Source organism: Seriola aureovittata, chromosome 19, assembly GCF_021018895.1.
Source record: "Seriola aureovittata isolate HTS-2021-v1 ecotype China chromosome 19, ASM2101889v1, whole genome shotgun sequence".
Lineage (NCBI taxonomy): Eukaryota > Metazoa > Chordata > Actinopteri > Carangiformes > Carangidae > Seriola > Seriola aureovittata.
Window position 1 is genome coordinate 65591 of NC_079382.1, and position 15445 is coordinate 81035.

Sequence of the window (15445 nt, forward strand, 5' to 3'; positions counted from 1 at the left end):
AACAACACCAGAGAGGTGTGGAAGGGGATGAGGACCATCACTGGCTATAAAGAGAAGAACAGCCAGGCAACATCAGGTGATGGGGACAAGGCAATGAGTTCAACCTGTTCTACAAAAGGTTTAACACAGCCTCAACTTTTCTCTCTCCAACTGCTTCAGCTGCAGCTTCTCTTACAGTATCTCCTTCACAACCTGACACTGAAGCTGCAACTCCCTCCACATTGGGGTCAAGTCTCCTGTCCTTTACAGCGGAGAAGGTGAGGGCGGAGCTGAAGAGGCTACGTCCTGGAAAGGCAAAAGGCCCGGATGGTGTGTGTCCGAGGGTGTTAAAGGACTATGCAGCCCAGCTGGCTGGGCCTCTCCAGAGGATCTTTAACTTAAGCCTACAAACAGGGAGGGTCCCGGTCCTGTGGAAAACATCATGTCTTGTTCCGGTACCTAAAGTAGGACAACCAGCTGAGATAAATGACTACAGACCGGTGGCCCTCACATTCTGAACACATCATGAACACCCTGGAGCGGCTGCTTCTCCATCTTCTGAGGCCACAGATGCACTAGACCTGTTCCTAGGCCTAGTTTGCCTACAAAGAACATATTGGAGTGGATGATGCCATCCTTTACATTTTCCACCGGGCCCATTCTTACTTGGATGAGCCAGGTGGTTACATGAGGATTATGTTCTTTGATTTTTCAAGTGCGTTTAACACCATCCAACCCCCCATTCTTAAAGACAAGCTGGAAGGGATGGGGGTAGATCCCTGCTTCACGTCCTGGATTGTGGATTACCTGACAAGATGACCACCGTACATCAGGCTGGGTAACTGTGTTTCAGGGACAGTGATGAGCAGCACTGGGGTTCCACAGGGGACTGTTCTAGCCCCGTTCCTGTTGGACTGTAAAGTTAACTCTGAGTCTTGCCACATCCAGAAATACTCGGATGAAACAGCTATTGTGGCGCGTATCAGGAACGGGCAGGAAGAGGAGTATAGGGATCTGACAATGGCCTTCAGTGAAGCACCTGAAGAACTCCTTCTGAACACCTCCAAGACCAAGGACATGGAGGCCATCTTAGACAATACCAACCATCCTCTCCACAACATTCTGGCAGGACAGAGAAGCAGCTACAGAAGTAAATGTCTCATCTCACTGCCATGCAGAACAGAGAGGTTCAGGAGGTCCTTTGTTCCCACTGCCATCAGGGTATACAACACCTCAACCATTATCAACAATGCCCTGAGGACCCACCTTAATCCTTCCACGGGGTCCTCCAAGGATTTCGCATAGCACAGTACATCATCCAGGTAAGGGATGCAGTATTCATCCCATATCCCTACATACAACACCTCCTCCATACTGTGGCCAGGGCATTTGAGAGGCTGAAAGGGGTGCAGACCCACTCATGAAGGCCCCATGGATTGATGAATGCTGTAAGACATCTGGATCCCTCTGAGATGTAACCCTGGTGATATGCTGTATAGGGGGACTTAGATTTCACAATCAACTTTCTGGCCAGCAAGTCTTGAATATATTATGTGACTTCCTTATAAAGTGGTTTAGGAATGGCATAAGAACATTGCACAGGGATGTCATCACAGTGATTGTCATTTGAAGGTTTGGAATGCAGCCAATATCATCATTGTCATGGGCAAAAGTGTTGGACTCTTCATACAGAAGCTGTTACACTTCTGCCTGTTCTTAATCACATAGGTCGCTGATGTAGACTAGTGGGTACCAAAATGTTGCTGGGTTGATTTTTTTATTCTCATTGGTTGGGGAGGATGTACCGACCTCATTTACTTGACAGTCACCCTCACTTACCCATCATACTCTATAAGAAATGAAAGTACAGGAATGGACCTAAAAAGGTACAAAGGTTTTGTTTTTCCCGCTGTACCTTGGAACATTGGTACTTTTTTGTACCTTCCTGTCTGTACCTCAAAAAGAACATTCTGTCCCCCTAGTACCAAAAATGTACTTTTATGTCCTGCTACAGGTGCAGTTAGAGAAAGACAGGAAAGTCAGGGAGGGAGAGAGGGAATGACATGCAGCAAAAGGACTGCAGGTTGGACTCGAACTAATGGCTGCGGCGGTAAGGAAAATACATGTGATCACACTCTATCCCGTGAGCCACTGAGGCACCCCAAGAATTGGTACTGTATGAGGTAGAGTTGGAGTGACATGTTATTTTTACATTTATGAGGCAAAACATTACCCTAAATTCAGAGACCAAAATTAATTTTAAAAACTGACAATTAGTTTACATCTTTTATCAAAATGTACATTTTATATGTAAACTAAGTAATTATCTGTGCATATTCTTCTGATAGAACTGACTTGTCCTTAAAAAAAAGTTCCAGCACATGAAAAAAAAGCAGTGCTTTTCAATGTTATGCTGAAGCATAAGACCTAAAGAGTCATGGTCTAATCACTGAGTGCAACCAAGCAAAATTTGATTTTGGTTTTATACACAAAACGTGAACAAAGTTAAGTAAAAGTACATTTTAAAAATGCAAATTCATAACTCATACTGTATTAGATTCAATTAAGTCAGTGTTTTAACAATGGCTTTGTAAGCCTGCCTCATGGCCCTACAATATTATTAAAACCATTATAACTGCCTGTATCTTAATCTTGTTAAAAGTACAATTATGTACCCTTTGCTGTCTGCAATAATTTTGTACCTTTTAAAATTAAACAAAGAACACAGTTATTACCCTAAGGACCATTTCACCTTATAGGGTACTTTTCTGAAAAATGTAGCATTGGGTACAAAAACGATACCCCCTATTTCTCTGTTTTGTAGGGAATTGATTCCCCATAGGCAGCAAAGAATTGAGATCATCTCCCATCAGGTCACTTAAAGGGTGGACTTCTGAGCCTTTGTAAAGCTCCTATTAAAATATATAAAGACAACTTGATCATTTTCACATTTCCACCACAAAGGATAGCCATATCTTCTCACCTTTCTCTGTGGTGGTTTTGTCTGATAATTTGCACAGTGCAGTACTGCTGTTCCAATAGAAGCTGAGGTTGTGTATCAGATTGCAACTTTAAATGTTTTAATGACTCCACCATTTGTGTTAATGCTTGTACTTGTTCACTCAGTTTTTGTGTTTCATCATCCTTACCTATACTGTCCCCTGGCTTCTTTGGTTGACTTTTTTGCAGCAGCAGCAGTCTCTTTCTTCGACCAAACCAGCCCTTTCCTTGCGTTGGCTGCCGTAATCCACACTTGTCAGACATTCTGGAACTGCTACAGGCAGACGTCCTTTGCCCGCCTAGTCCCTTTGCTACGGTTTCTGGGAGTTCACAGGTTCAGTGATCATTGGGCTGACTGTATGCCGGTTTGTGGCAAGTATATGCTCACCCACCTGTCTCTCAAAGTGGCCATGCCCTCAATTTTGCAGAACTTTAAGCCTTAATAAAATTTAAACGAGTTATATAAAAATTCACCCCCGTACAGGGAGGAAATTAGCTATAGAGAGCAAAACAGTTTTTTGTACCAATGTAAAAATGTTTGTCTGCTGTAAAGTTGGACATTTTAACATGAGAGTCTATGGGGATTGATTCACTGTTGGAGCCAGCCTCAAGCAACCATATGAAGATGTGAAGTTTTTCGTGCTTCAGTGTTGACTTAATTTTCCAGCCTTGGAGGTTGTTTCTTGATATGCAAACGGTAAAATCTGATTTAAAAAAAAAAAAAAAAAAAAAAGTTAAATCAGCAGACAGGACAATGTTAATGTGTTGGCTCCCTCGTAGCAGAACCTTTAACAATTACATACTTGACAGCTTAATGTTTATTCACTTTTTAACAATGCTGCAATAAAAATAAACTTTTCATGTTACCATATGCACTCTCAGGTGTTCACAGTCACGGTACATGTTCAAAACAAAACATTAATGTGAATTCAGTATTCCAGTGCTTAACAATGTAACTGATTACCAGAGCTATGGGGTTTTCAGCCTAAATAAGTAAGGAGGGGTATACACAAAATAACTCTTTACAAACCCTGGAAAATACATTTGAATATTCTTTCATACACCCCCCCCCCCCTTTTTTTTTTTTTTTTTTTTTTTTTTTTAAATAAATGTTTTCCTTACACATGAAACTAACTTAAAATCAGCAGACAGGACAATGTTTGGCTATTGCTGCATTGGCTCCTTGTAGGAGAATGACGCCAGCAATAAAAAAAGAGCACAAAGCAGAGTTCCGGTCAGCTTCCCAACATCTTGCTGCCACCTACTGATGTTGTTGGTTGTAGCACTGAAAATAATAATTCCACCAAGGCTGAATAAAAGACACAGACACACACACACACACACACACACACACACAACACACACACACACACACACAACACACACACACACACACACACACACCACACACACACACACACACACACACAACACACACACACACACACACACACACACCACACACACACACACAACACACACACACACACACACACACACACACACACACACACACACACACACACACACACACACACACACACGCGCAATGGTACCGTTAGGGAGCAGGCTGGAGACATCATCAATGGAACAGGAAGCTCGAAATCCAGGAGGCTCGGAACCAGGTGAGCAGTCAGCAGGGCAGACGAACCAGGAAGGAGCAGGCAGGCGGGTAATGAGAGCCAGACGAAGGATCAGAAAACCAGCAGGGAAGTACTCATGTTGCGACGTCAGAGCCGGAGAACACCAAACAGCCACAGGGACAGGCAGATGGGAACCAGGAAGTGCACAGGCCAGAACTCGTGGTTGGAGACTGAGGCGTTTACCGGGGCAGAGACAAGCAGAGTCGATACCAGGAAGTCAGTCCAGAGATGACCTCTGGAAAGTCTTGCACGAGTACAGAGCACAATCCGGCAACAAGTGAATGAACTGCGGATGCATATATACTGACCTGATGAGTGATGAGATGCAGCTGAGAGCCCAAGGTGGAGCTGAAGGTGCTGATGAGGTAAGTATGGCCAGCCGGTGGGGTGAGATGGAGGCGGGGTAAGTGGAAAAACACTGAAGCAGCAGGTGAAGGCAGAGCAGGCTGTGACAACCACATCTTATTACTGAAGTGTGGTAAGTACAAATCAGTGGTGTTCATTGACTTCCCAGATAGGCAGGCTGAGCCAAACAAAGAGCTATGGACTGTAGTTGAAGCACAGGGAAGACGAACTTAGGTCTTGAAGAGCTGTAGCTTTTATTTACTGATGTAGTAGTTTACCGATTATTCTTGAGACAGTCTTGCCAGTTTAGAGTAGTTTATTAAAACACAAGTGCTGGATGACAGACAAAATATCTGCAGATAGTCGCACCCAACTATCTCCAGATCATACCTTTTATAGAGCAGCACAAACAACTTTCATCCCTGGTTAATATGATTATGATCCAAGTTCTAAGAAAAACAGTCTCTCTCTTTCCAGTAACTATATTTCACAATCTCTGGCCCCCCTCCCAGCACTCTTGTCCCGGTCATGATGACCTGACTTTCAGGCCAGCAGTGTCAGCTAATTCCCAGTCACATTCTTATTACATTTCACTATTTTCCAGAGCACGTGGCAAAAACACATGAGTACGTGCTGTAAGTACAAGATTAGAGTACAATTTAAATGCATAAGATAGATAATGACATACGTGTTGATACAAATGATTTGCCACCAAACTGACAGTGTGCCCAAAGTGCACAGCTAGGCTGCTACCTGCCTGCTAAAATAATAGGGATGGGTTATGTTTAATAATAAGACATGCTGTCCATGGTGCTGGTACAAATGTTATGATGTTGCTGTTTAAGGTGACTTTCTGGGACTAAAAATTGATTTAGTTTAGGTTGAATAGTGGGATCCGACTACATCACCTGAGCCTTACTTTGACATGTTTGTATACAGTCTAATTGGCTACGCTATTAGCTCACAGTGGTTTAAAGGTATAATGTGTAAGATCATGCTACTTACTCCACCTCCATAGGGGGCAGCATTTCACGTCTTTGCCCCTTTCCAGTTAATCATGTTGTTGTTTTCCCCATGTTCCTTATAATTTATTATTTATATGTGCATTTATTGTCGATAGTTATAATTGTTGATAGCACTGAAACAAATTATGAGTACTTGTATTACAAACAGTATGTTTTTATTTACCTATAAAAATATGAAGGCAAGGGGATACTGCATGACACATGGGTGTCAGGCTACAGCAGCATGAGGAAGGGAAAGGCAGAATCAGAAAATAAGGTTCATTGCCAGGTAGTTTTTTACTTACAAGATATTTTGCCTGGTGTTTGATGCAGTATCCAATAAACATATTAACAGGAAATAATAAAAAAGTTAAGTACTGCAACAGTCAAATAGATAAATATACATAGATACACATATTAAAAAAATAAAACTATATACAAAAGTATTGACAAAACTCCTGCTGAGTAGGATGTGCAAAATATCACAGTATAGACAATATCTGTTCTGTGCAAGGATAATACTCCAAGGTGTTACTGTAATGTGGTTGTTAATTGATGAGGCCAGACCCCGAAGAAAAGGCATATGCTGGTCCATCACTGGGGATGACTGGACTGGAATTTTGATCCTGATGCAGACAAACATGTGATAGGACAATTAGTTTAGATCATACAAGTTTTTATATTCAAACATGTTAGGTCTGTTGTGTGTGTATAATAAATAATGAGGATAGATATGAATATGTTAAAATAAATACAGTATTAGGCAGTGGATCCTGAATCATACAGTCTCTTTGTCTTGTAAGTTCCTGACGCATCTAGCTGGACAACAGACGCAGGAACAGGCTAAATTCCACTGCATCGCTAAAACTTCTGTTGACATCATCAATCATACATATATGCCACTTGAAGTGTTCGTCAGTACGGTTTGTCATTTGCATAATGATACTTTTCACTACAGACCAACATTAGATGTTACTCACCAGTCTAAAAAAAAAGTTGCGAGCCCGGCATCAAGCCGCGTCTCTTAACTTGCCCGGAGCTGTCTCTTGCGTTGGAAAAACACACCAGGATTTACTCGTGTTCTGCTTATATGCCGTTGAACTTGGTGTCCTGTCGGAGCGATCCTTAGGGATGGAGATAAAGACCGGAGCTGTAGCGTAACTTCAAGCTCAGGAGGAAGCTCTTCTTCTCCGTGGGACTGAGGGCAGACTAGAAGCTGCACTGACTCAGACAGCATCTAGTTTGTCTAGGTTGTATTACAACACCGCCTGGGTCATGGATAGTTGGTTAGCATGCTCATTTCAGGAGATATCTCTGAAATACAATAGATGGAGGTCTTGGTCATGACATCATCACTGTGGCTCCTTCACATACTATTACGATAGTGTTAGTTTATTTTTTAAAACATTTTAAACTAAAATTCTGGCCAGATCTGGCCAGATCTTACACATTGCACCTTTTAATAATTCATTTATTATGACTGAAGTGAATCTAAATGACCAACTATTAACATTAAAATTAATCTATACACTAAATAAACAGGACATTTCATTTAATCAGTCTTTAATATATCTATCTACACAATATAAGGCTATTGTGTTCTGTTATATTAAAACCCTTTCAGGACACACCCAAGAAAATCAAAGGCCAGTTACTTTCCTGTACAGATTTATGCACAAGATTGTCCATGATCTGGGTCTTGCACATGAAGTTGATGCACACACTCTGTGATTACTCATACCCGATCTGATGCTGATTTTCAAAGTAGCTCTACACCACTATTACTGAATCTTCTGTGTTAATACACAGTGCATGTAACATTAAATAACTAATATAAAACTGAACGTTCTAACTGAACTTTGATGCAATTTTGTTTCCTCTACGGAACAATTTCACCTTGTGGATCTGACCTGCTTCAACCAGTGAGGTATTTGATTGAAATACAGAGTCAGGAAGTGCATCTGAAGGTGATAAGGGTTTTATGAACATTCTAATCAGACATGAAAGAACAGCTCAAACCAGGAGATAATGTCAGTGGAGAGGTCACAGGCAGTGACCATGAAACTGATCTATCCTCCTCTTCTTTCCTGATGAAAGCCACTGATAGTAGCTGTGAAAAACAGAGACTCAAAACGAAGTTTCAAACCCTGAAATACACTGTTGCACACTCAGAAATAGCACTTAATTCAGTGACTTTTATTTCCAAAAGGCAATCACTACATTTAATGTAATGGTTGCACAAGAGATACTGTGAGCAATGTCCAAGTACAGAGCATGAGCTGCTTGTGTCATAACATAGGCAGGTGAAAACAAAATGCCATGGTAAGCATCATCCTGTGGAGCACGTGGTGGTATACAATCAACACCATATACATCATAATATAGTTTTGCAGTGTAGCATGCCTTTTTTTTTCTCCGTGTCTTGGTTTTCTTTTTAAGCTTTGACATTTTTGTATTTCTTAGAAGCATTTTGAAAGACATATAGTCCTTGCTTTTTCTGCATTCACACGCGCCTAGATCGTCACTTAGTGATGTGAACAGTAAGAACAGGCAGATGCGCATACACAGATAGTGAGTACATTAACATGAGGTGGGGGAGTGTATGTGAAAAAGAGAACATGACCTGTCACTGTGATACAGTCAGTGACACAGGTTACATGTCATGTCGATCAATGGTAAATGGTGAGTATGAAAATATAGTGGACATAGAATCTTGTTCAGCAGCCACCACCATGGCTGAAGTGCCTTCAGATGCAGTACCATTACCGGCCACTAGATGCTGGCTGTGAAAAACCTCTGACTGCATAGAATTCCATTTCAAGAGTCCCAACCTTTCTGCAGGAATAAAGTTTCTTTCACACGATGTGTGGCTCTCAAGAGCTAATGTCCCTTGTTCTGTGATCATCAGGGTGAGAACCTACCGAAGAGGTATTAAGGCTTCTAGAGAAGTATTGTTTTGGGGCATGTCTGCTTGATTGACAGATGTCTCAGCACATCAAACATGTCAGTTGTGGTGGTTGCCGCTTGCTTGTCCTAATTTAGCTTCATCCAGGGTGTAGATGAGGGGTTAACCCAAATCCATGCATCAGACAGTCCCTTCAGTCTGTGGATATGTTTGAGTCAAGATGAAAAGTACACAGTGCACCCTCACTGTAATAGCAGGACGCTTTACAATCTCAGACCATCTCTTTGAGCTCATATAGTGTGGAGCAGTCCCTCCTCTTGCTTTATGGCTTATCTTCCATTCTGTTGTCATTCATTTTCAGGGAGCATAGGTGCAGTCATTGTCCCCCCCGTCCTGTCAAAGTGTGAATGCAGCACTTGTCAAGCAATGTCAACAACAAACATTCGGACAATGGGCCCTGAGATAGTGTCAATGAGGTCATGATCTAGGTAGCATTTTTGGACACTGTACTAAGACAACAGCTGAGACTGGGGACCATGCACAGACACATGTGGCATGTTCACACTCATTTTCATTCATATTTCAATGCACATTTTAAGAAGTGACTTTCAACAGGCAACATGACAAACAGAATGACAACAAACAGTGAAGGTGTTACATTTAAATCAAGCTTCTCTCGTGTTACTACTCTACTCTTTCACAGCAGCTTGTGTTAGGTGACTTGTCTGTGTATAACTTACTGTACGTTCTGACTTGAGCCACATATCACAGCGCAGAGTAGGAGGTCCATGTGCACGTCAGGCCTCATTTAAAATAGTTCCTATAATCTGATGGCATCCATCTGAAAGTAGCATAGTTTAGGCCATCGTTTCTATCAGTGATGATAATGTACTACTCACCAAGTGACCTGCCGAAATCTGCAACCACACCGACATCACAAAGTCTGACAAGGCACTAGGGCAAAGTCCTCTGTCAGACATTAGAACAGAGGTATTCTTAAATAAATAACCTGATGACATCAGGAAGGGACCAATCACTCATTGTTAAATTAGGTTAAACCTGACAGTACTAACCCATCAGCATATCTCTGTATTTTCAGTATCACCTCATCAACAAGTGGTGTGCAGGTCCAGAGAGGATAACCAGAAGCTACATGCTGGATGTAGAGTAAAACACAAAATACAAACTTGACACAAAGCAATAGCACCAAAATCAAAGTGTGGGTCAATGTACACACACGTTTTTAAAAGTGCCATCCACAAGAAGGTCTGCATGTTGACCAACAAAACAATGATAACATGTTGGTTAACATTGACACACCTTTGTGACAAAATCAGTTTCAAAATGCAAATGAGTGTGTGAGACCCAAAAGAAACGCCTGTCAAGGTGTGTTAACACAGACAGCATCATGATTTGTCTCTATTGTTCCCACCACTGGGCTTGCCTACCTCCCAGCCCCAGTATTTAACCTCTGTGGGGCTATTATCAGGACCATTGAAGTTCAATTGGTTTGTTCCTGTAGTTGGAGTTGTTAAAGTCACATGAGGCCAAGCCACCTCTGAATAGGGTCATAGATGACTTCCTCCACTCCTCTTTCGTTTGAACGAGGTCTACGACCCCACTTATCCCTCACTTATAATGCTGTCCTTTAACAACCATTCACACCTGGCCTCAGGTGACTTCAACAACTCCAATGACTGTCGTTACAGCAGCCAGGAGCACGAACGAACCAGGTGACATCGATGGTCCTGATAACAACCACAAATTGGTTAAATATATGGGACTCCTCACCTGTCTGTAATCATTTACTGTAATATACATGTGAATCTGTGAAGTACTGTGCACCACATGCAGATGATATAGAACTGACTCAAAACTTACAAGACTGATGCAGGTGTGTTGATTTCTGCTGGTTGCTAATGTTAGCGATTACTTTAGCAGAGTATAGTTTTAGCATAACTGAGAGAAATAATGTCCACAGCTGCAGAATAAGAAGTTATTATCCTGTAAATGCCTATTAGCAGACAACTTTTTAAATATGACCATCATTTAGCAGAGCACACTTAGAACAGAAAACAGGTGTTGCATTTCTAGTTCAGAGTGTGTGTCCATCCGATTCATAGGGCACAGTGAAAACTGTCAACAATACAGGATATAGCACAAAGGGACAGGTATTGCCCTTCTGTAAGCACACACTGGATTAAAGGAGACCTAAGGCACTTATGGTGGTATTTAAAATCTCTTTGTAGGAATACACTGTCTAAGGGCCCATCTGAATATGCAGCTCTTTTGTTTCAAGTGTTTTCTCACTCTCATTCTCTTTGGTCTGCTCTGGAATAAACCCATTCTGTGGCTTGCAAGCTTCCAAAAACAGCGGGAAATCAGACAAGCTAGTGTTGCACTCCTTGTCTTCATTCTCATCCTCTCTTTTCCCTTCATCTGCAGAGTGTGTGCTGCAGTCGAAGGTGGCTGTGCTGTAGCCATATGCTTCGCTATGAGGCCGGCGAGTCTCATCTGGGATGTTCTTCTTCAGGTCCCGATGCCTGTTGCGCTTTGCCATCTTGGTGACGGAGCCGAGGCGGTTGAAAATGTTGTCCTCAGAAGTGGTTTGGTGGTTGGAGTGCCGCTCGCACTGCTCAGCCCCCCGCAGCCGGAGGTTGTTCAGTTTGGTGTCGATGCTCTCCTGGGAAGAGGTCTTGTAGCTGTTGGTGTCCAGGCTGTTGAAGATGGCACGGCGCTCTGGGGAAAGCATGTCCAGTGACACGGCACGCTGATCCAGACCCAACTGCCGCCTCTCCATGCTCCGGATGGTGGCAGCTCGCTGTAGCTTGTCGTGGACCTCGACACTCATACGCCTACGTGTCTCCCGGAACTCTGCTCGCACGTTTGCTTTCCACTCTGCTGCGTGAGCCTTGATCTCTCCAACCTCAGTCAAAGACAGTTATTACAAATCAGTACGTTAGTTATCAGTGTGTTTATGCTGTGCCCAAAAATAATGCAGAATGGCAAGAATGACATTTTCAAGATAAATGAAGGAGAAGTATCTCATATTTTATCAACCTTGATGACCTACATAAATTTCATCAACAGTGACAAAAAAGTCTCATCCCAATCAGTGCTGCCACATATTATATCAAGGGTTCCCATCCAAAGAACCAGGAGATGATACATAACAGGATAGAACATTTTTTTATTTCTTCAACACAAAATAATGTAATTTTTCTCAGGCCAACAAATTGTTTTAATAAATCAGTCTGAGAAGTAAAGCCAATTTTTGGCTGTTTACAGCTCATAATCACACTGTTTGCAGCAAGAGGCCATAGAGGTGTAAAATGAAGAAGCTACTTAGATCCCCTATAAAAAAACATATACAAGTAAAACATCCTCTAGATTGTATAAGGTATGGTGAGTTACACAGAACACCATGAACACAAACTGTAATTTAATAGTCTGTTCATAGTGAAACTGTAGTAAACTGTAGTAGTATGTAAATATGAATAGTTTTAATCATTTATCAATCAAAATTAGTATTTGTTTGTTCACACAGTTCTGAAGTTTTCTTCTCTGCTTCTGATCCTTTTTGTTCAGAAACAGCGATGCTTTCTTAGACTTCATCTCCAGTAACACGAGATGTGTATCTGGACACTATGTCTGAATAATTACACCCCATCATCATGCATTTATATCTGGTCTCATTAGCATTAGCATTGTCATGGGATTTAATCTCATTATGCAATTTAGGTAGGCAAGGCTGGCAAGGCCTCCCTGCAAGGTGGAGGTCATCATCATCATCATTATCATCATCATCGTCATCATCCTTATGAGAACATACCTCTTCTTTTGTCTTTTTGGACAGCACCCTCAGCCAGTCACCAATCATGTTCAGCACAGCAGCAAAGTAGGCTAGACCACCCAGGATCCAGAACCAAACTAGTGGTCTGTACCACTTCCGGTACTCGATCCTGCGGTCCCCCCCTGATTAAAGAACAGGACATGAATACAGAAGAGTACATCACTTTGCTGCTGCCAGCTGAACACTTCAAAACAATGAGATCATCTTCAGTGAACATCTTTAATGGTAAAGACGCTGACAGTGGACTCTGCTTTATTAGAGAAATAATCACAGAAGACCAACGCAGTGACACCTTCATCCAACACAGAAATTGCTTCTCTATGGAGACCTCATCAGTGAGACAGACAGAGAGAACGAGCTGGGCTGAGCTGAGCTGCTGTATGAAATAAAAACACTGTTATCTAAGTAGAAGATGATTTACACGGTTTGACTGAGAACATAGAAGTTTTGGAGGTGTAAAGCAACCCACACATACAAAAGTGACTTTACTTTCTTTTGCATCAGGCTTCAATGATGATAAGTTTTTATTTCACTTGTAATAGGAAGGCTACGGAAGAGGATTAGGACTTTTTTCCCTCAGAATTCTGAGACTAAAGTTAGTTCCAAAAAAAAAAAAGGATTTTTTTTATTTTTTATTCATGTGGTCCTAATCCTCATCCGTAGAGAGCAATGCTGGTAACTGGTGGTGGGGAGTTTTTCCTCCCCACTGTCACCAAGTGCCACTCATTGTGGAAAAGTTGGGTGTCTCTATAATATTGTAGATTTTGATCTTACCCTGTAAAGAGCCTTGAGATAGTGTTTGTTATGATTTGGCGCTATACAAATAAAACTGAACTGAATTGAATTGAAGAAAAAGAAACACAGTGGTCAGTATATGCAGATTAGAACATGTTCAGTCTTATGAACACTGCAGCAAACCTACTCCCCCCAGCAGATGTATGTAGTCTCATGTTTCAGAGTTCTTGTTCATGGTGAACTTTTTCTTCTTTTCTTGTAGAATTAAAACAAAAATAAAAAATGTTTTCATAAACTAAGCCTAATTTACAAACTGTAATCATGACCTAAATGTATTGTGATGTATTTATTAATGAATAATAACATGTAAGAAAACAGGACAGCTCAATTCATTAAAGGGTCAGCTATGAATGACAAACTCTCACCTGCCACATAGTCACCTATTCCAACTGTTGTCAGAGTGATGACCACAAAATATGTCGACTCCAGCGCCGTCCAGCCCTCGATGTGTTTGAATATCACAGCAGGAATGGTGACAAACAGGATGCAGCCTGCCAGGATGAAGAGGAGGGTGGACGCCACACGGATTTTAGTCTGACTGATCTGGTTGTGTTTGTTCTGTGAGACAAAGTCACACGCACACACACACACACACACACACACACACACACACACACACAGTATAAAGCAGTGTAAGTCATAATACCTCTCATTGTCGGCAAGCTTCTGATAGTGTTTGGATGCCACAGAGTCTGCAACACTGATGGATCAGTGTCTTTATTGTCCTATCAGCATTAGCACTGATGATAAGAAGACAATACTGTGTTCACTGTGTATGCAAAAAGGACAGGATGCAGTTTGCTTCCTTTTAGCTGTGCGTACACCATGCGTAGACAAATAGTTGTACAGTTTTGTTTTGGTGTGCTTTTCGGCCACATTATTTAAGTTGTTCATCTCGTGACCTTTACTCTGAAGCAAGTTCAACATACCTAGGGTAACTTTTTGTTATCTGGCTTAACTGAAGCTAACACTGATCGTCCTTATAACATGTACTATGAAGCTGGTTATCAAATGGCTCAGTTAATGCTGGATTTACCTGTCCAGGTACCAGCCCATTCATGTGAAAGAGGAAGAGTTGTTAATTATAAGCAACATTGTCAGAACCATGAATAAACTATTAAAGTTTTTCTCAACTCTTAATGCAGTTCTAAAAACAGTCCATGCATTTCTCATAACACTAAATCACAGATGCAAAAGCCAGTAAAACAATAATAACCTTGTTGACGTGTCGAACATGCAAGGTCAGTCAATCATTTCAGCATTGTCACCAATGAATTAAACTTTTCACCAGAGGACTTAGACACCAAATGTTTTGATATTTTGATGAAAGTCAGAACTACAGGAAATATAGATAAAAGTGTTCAGACACAACAAATGTACAACAGTTACAACAGTAACATTTTGGAAAAATAACTATATTCTGTTTCAATATTGCATGGTGTTTACTGTACTGTGTATTTGTCAAACCCTCTCATCAGATTACTATAGCTACTGGAAAAAAATAAAACATAAATATTTAAATGTTTTAAAACAAATGAACTTTACAAACATTAGAAAGGTTGACAAACACCTTTCATTGTTTTTTTTTCTGGTATTAAAGGTATAATGTGTAAGATCATGCTACTTGCCCCACATCCATTGGGGGCAGCATTTCACCTCTGCACCCCCGTCCTGTTAATCATGTTGGTGTTTTCCCCATGTTCCTTATACTTTATTATTTATATGTGCATTTATTGTTGATATTGTTCAAATTGTTGATAGCACTGAAACAAATTATGAATACTTGGAATACAAACAGTATGTTTTTATTTACCTATAAATGAAGACAGGGGGATACTGCATGACACATGCATATGCAGGCTATAGCTGCAACTCTCTCCACACCTCCTTTACAGCAGAGGAGGTGAGGGTGGAGGTCAAG

General features: G+C 41.3%; 1 protein-coding gene across 1 annotated transcript in view; it reads right to left on the reverse strand.

Annotated features, from left to right (window-relative positions):
* Positions 1-8146: 8146 nt before the first annotated feature.
* Positions 8147-15445, reverse strand: part of kcnk10a (potassium channel, subfamily K, member 10a) — a 72377-nt gene continuing 65078 nt past the window's right edge. The window contains exons 5-7 of the mRNA XM_056405766.1: positions 13890-14082; positions 12709-12851; positions 8147-11802 (exon numbers count right to left, since the gene is read on the reverse strand). Of these exons, the coding sequence (XP_056261741.1) occupies positions 11137-11802; positions 12709-12851; positions 13890-14082 (1002 nt within the window). The 3' untranslated portion in view covers positions 8147-11136. The remainder of the gene's footprint in view (positions 11803-12708; positions 12852-13889; positions 14083-15445) is intronic.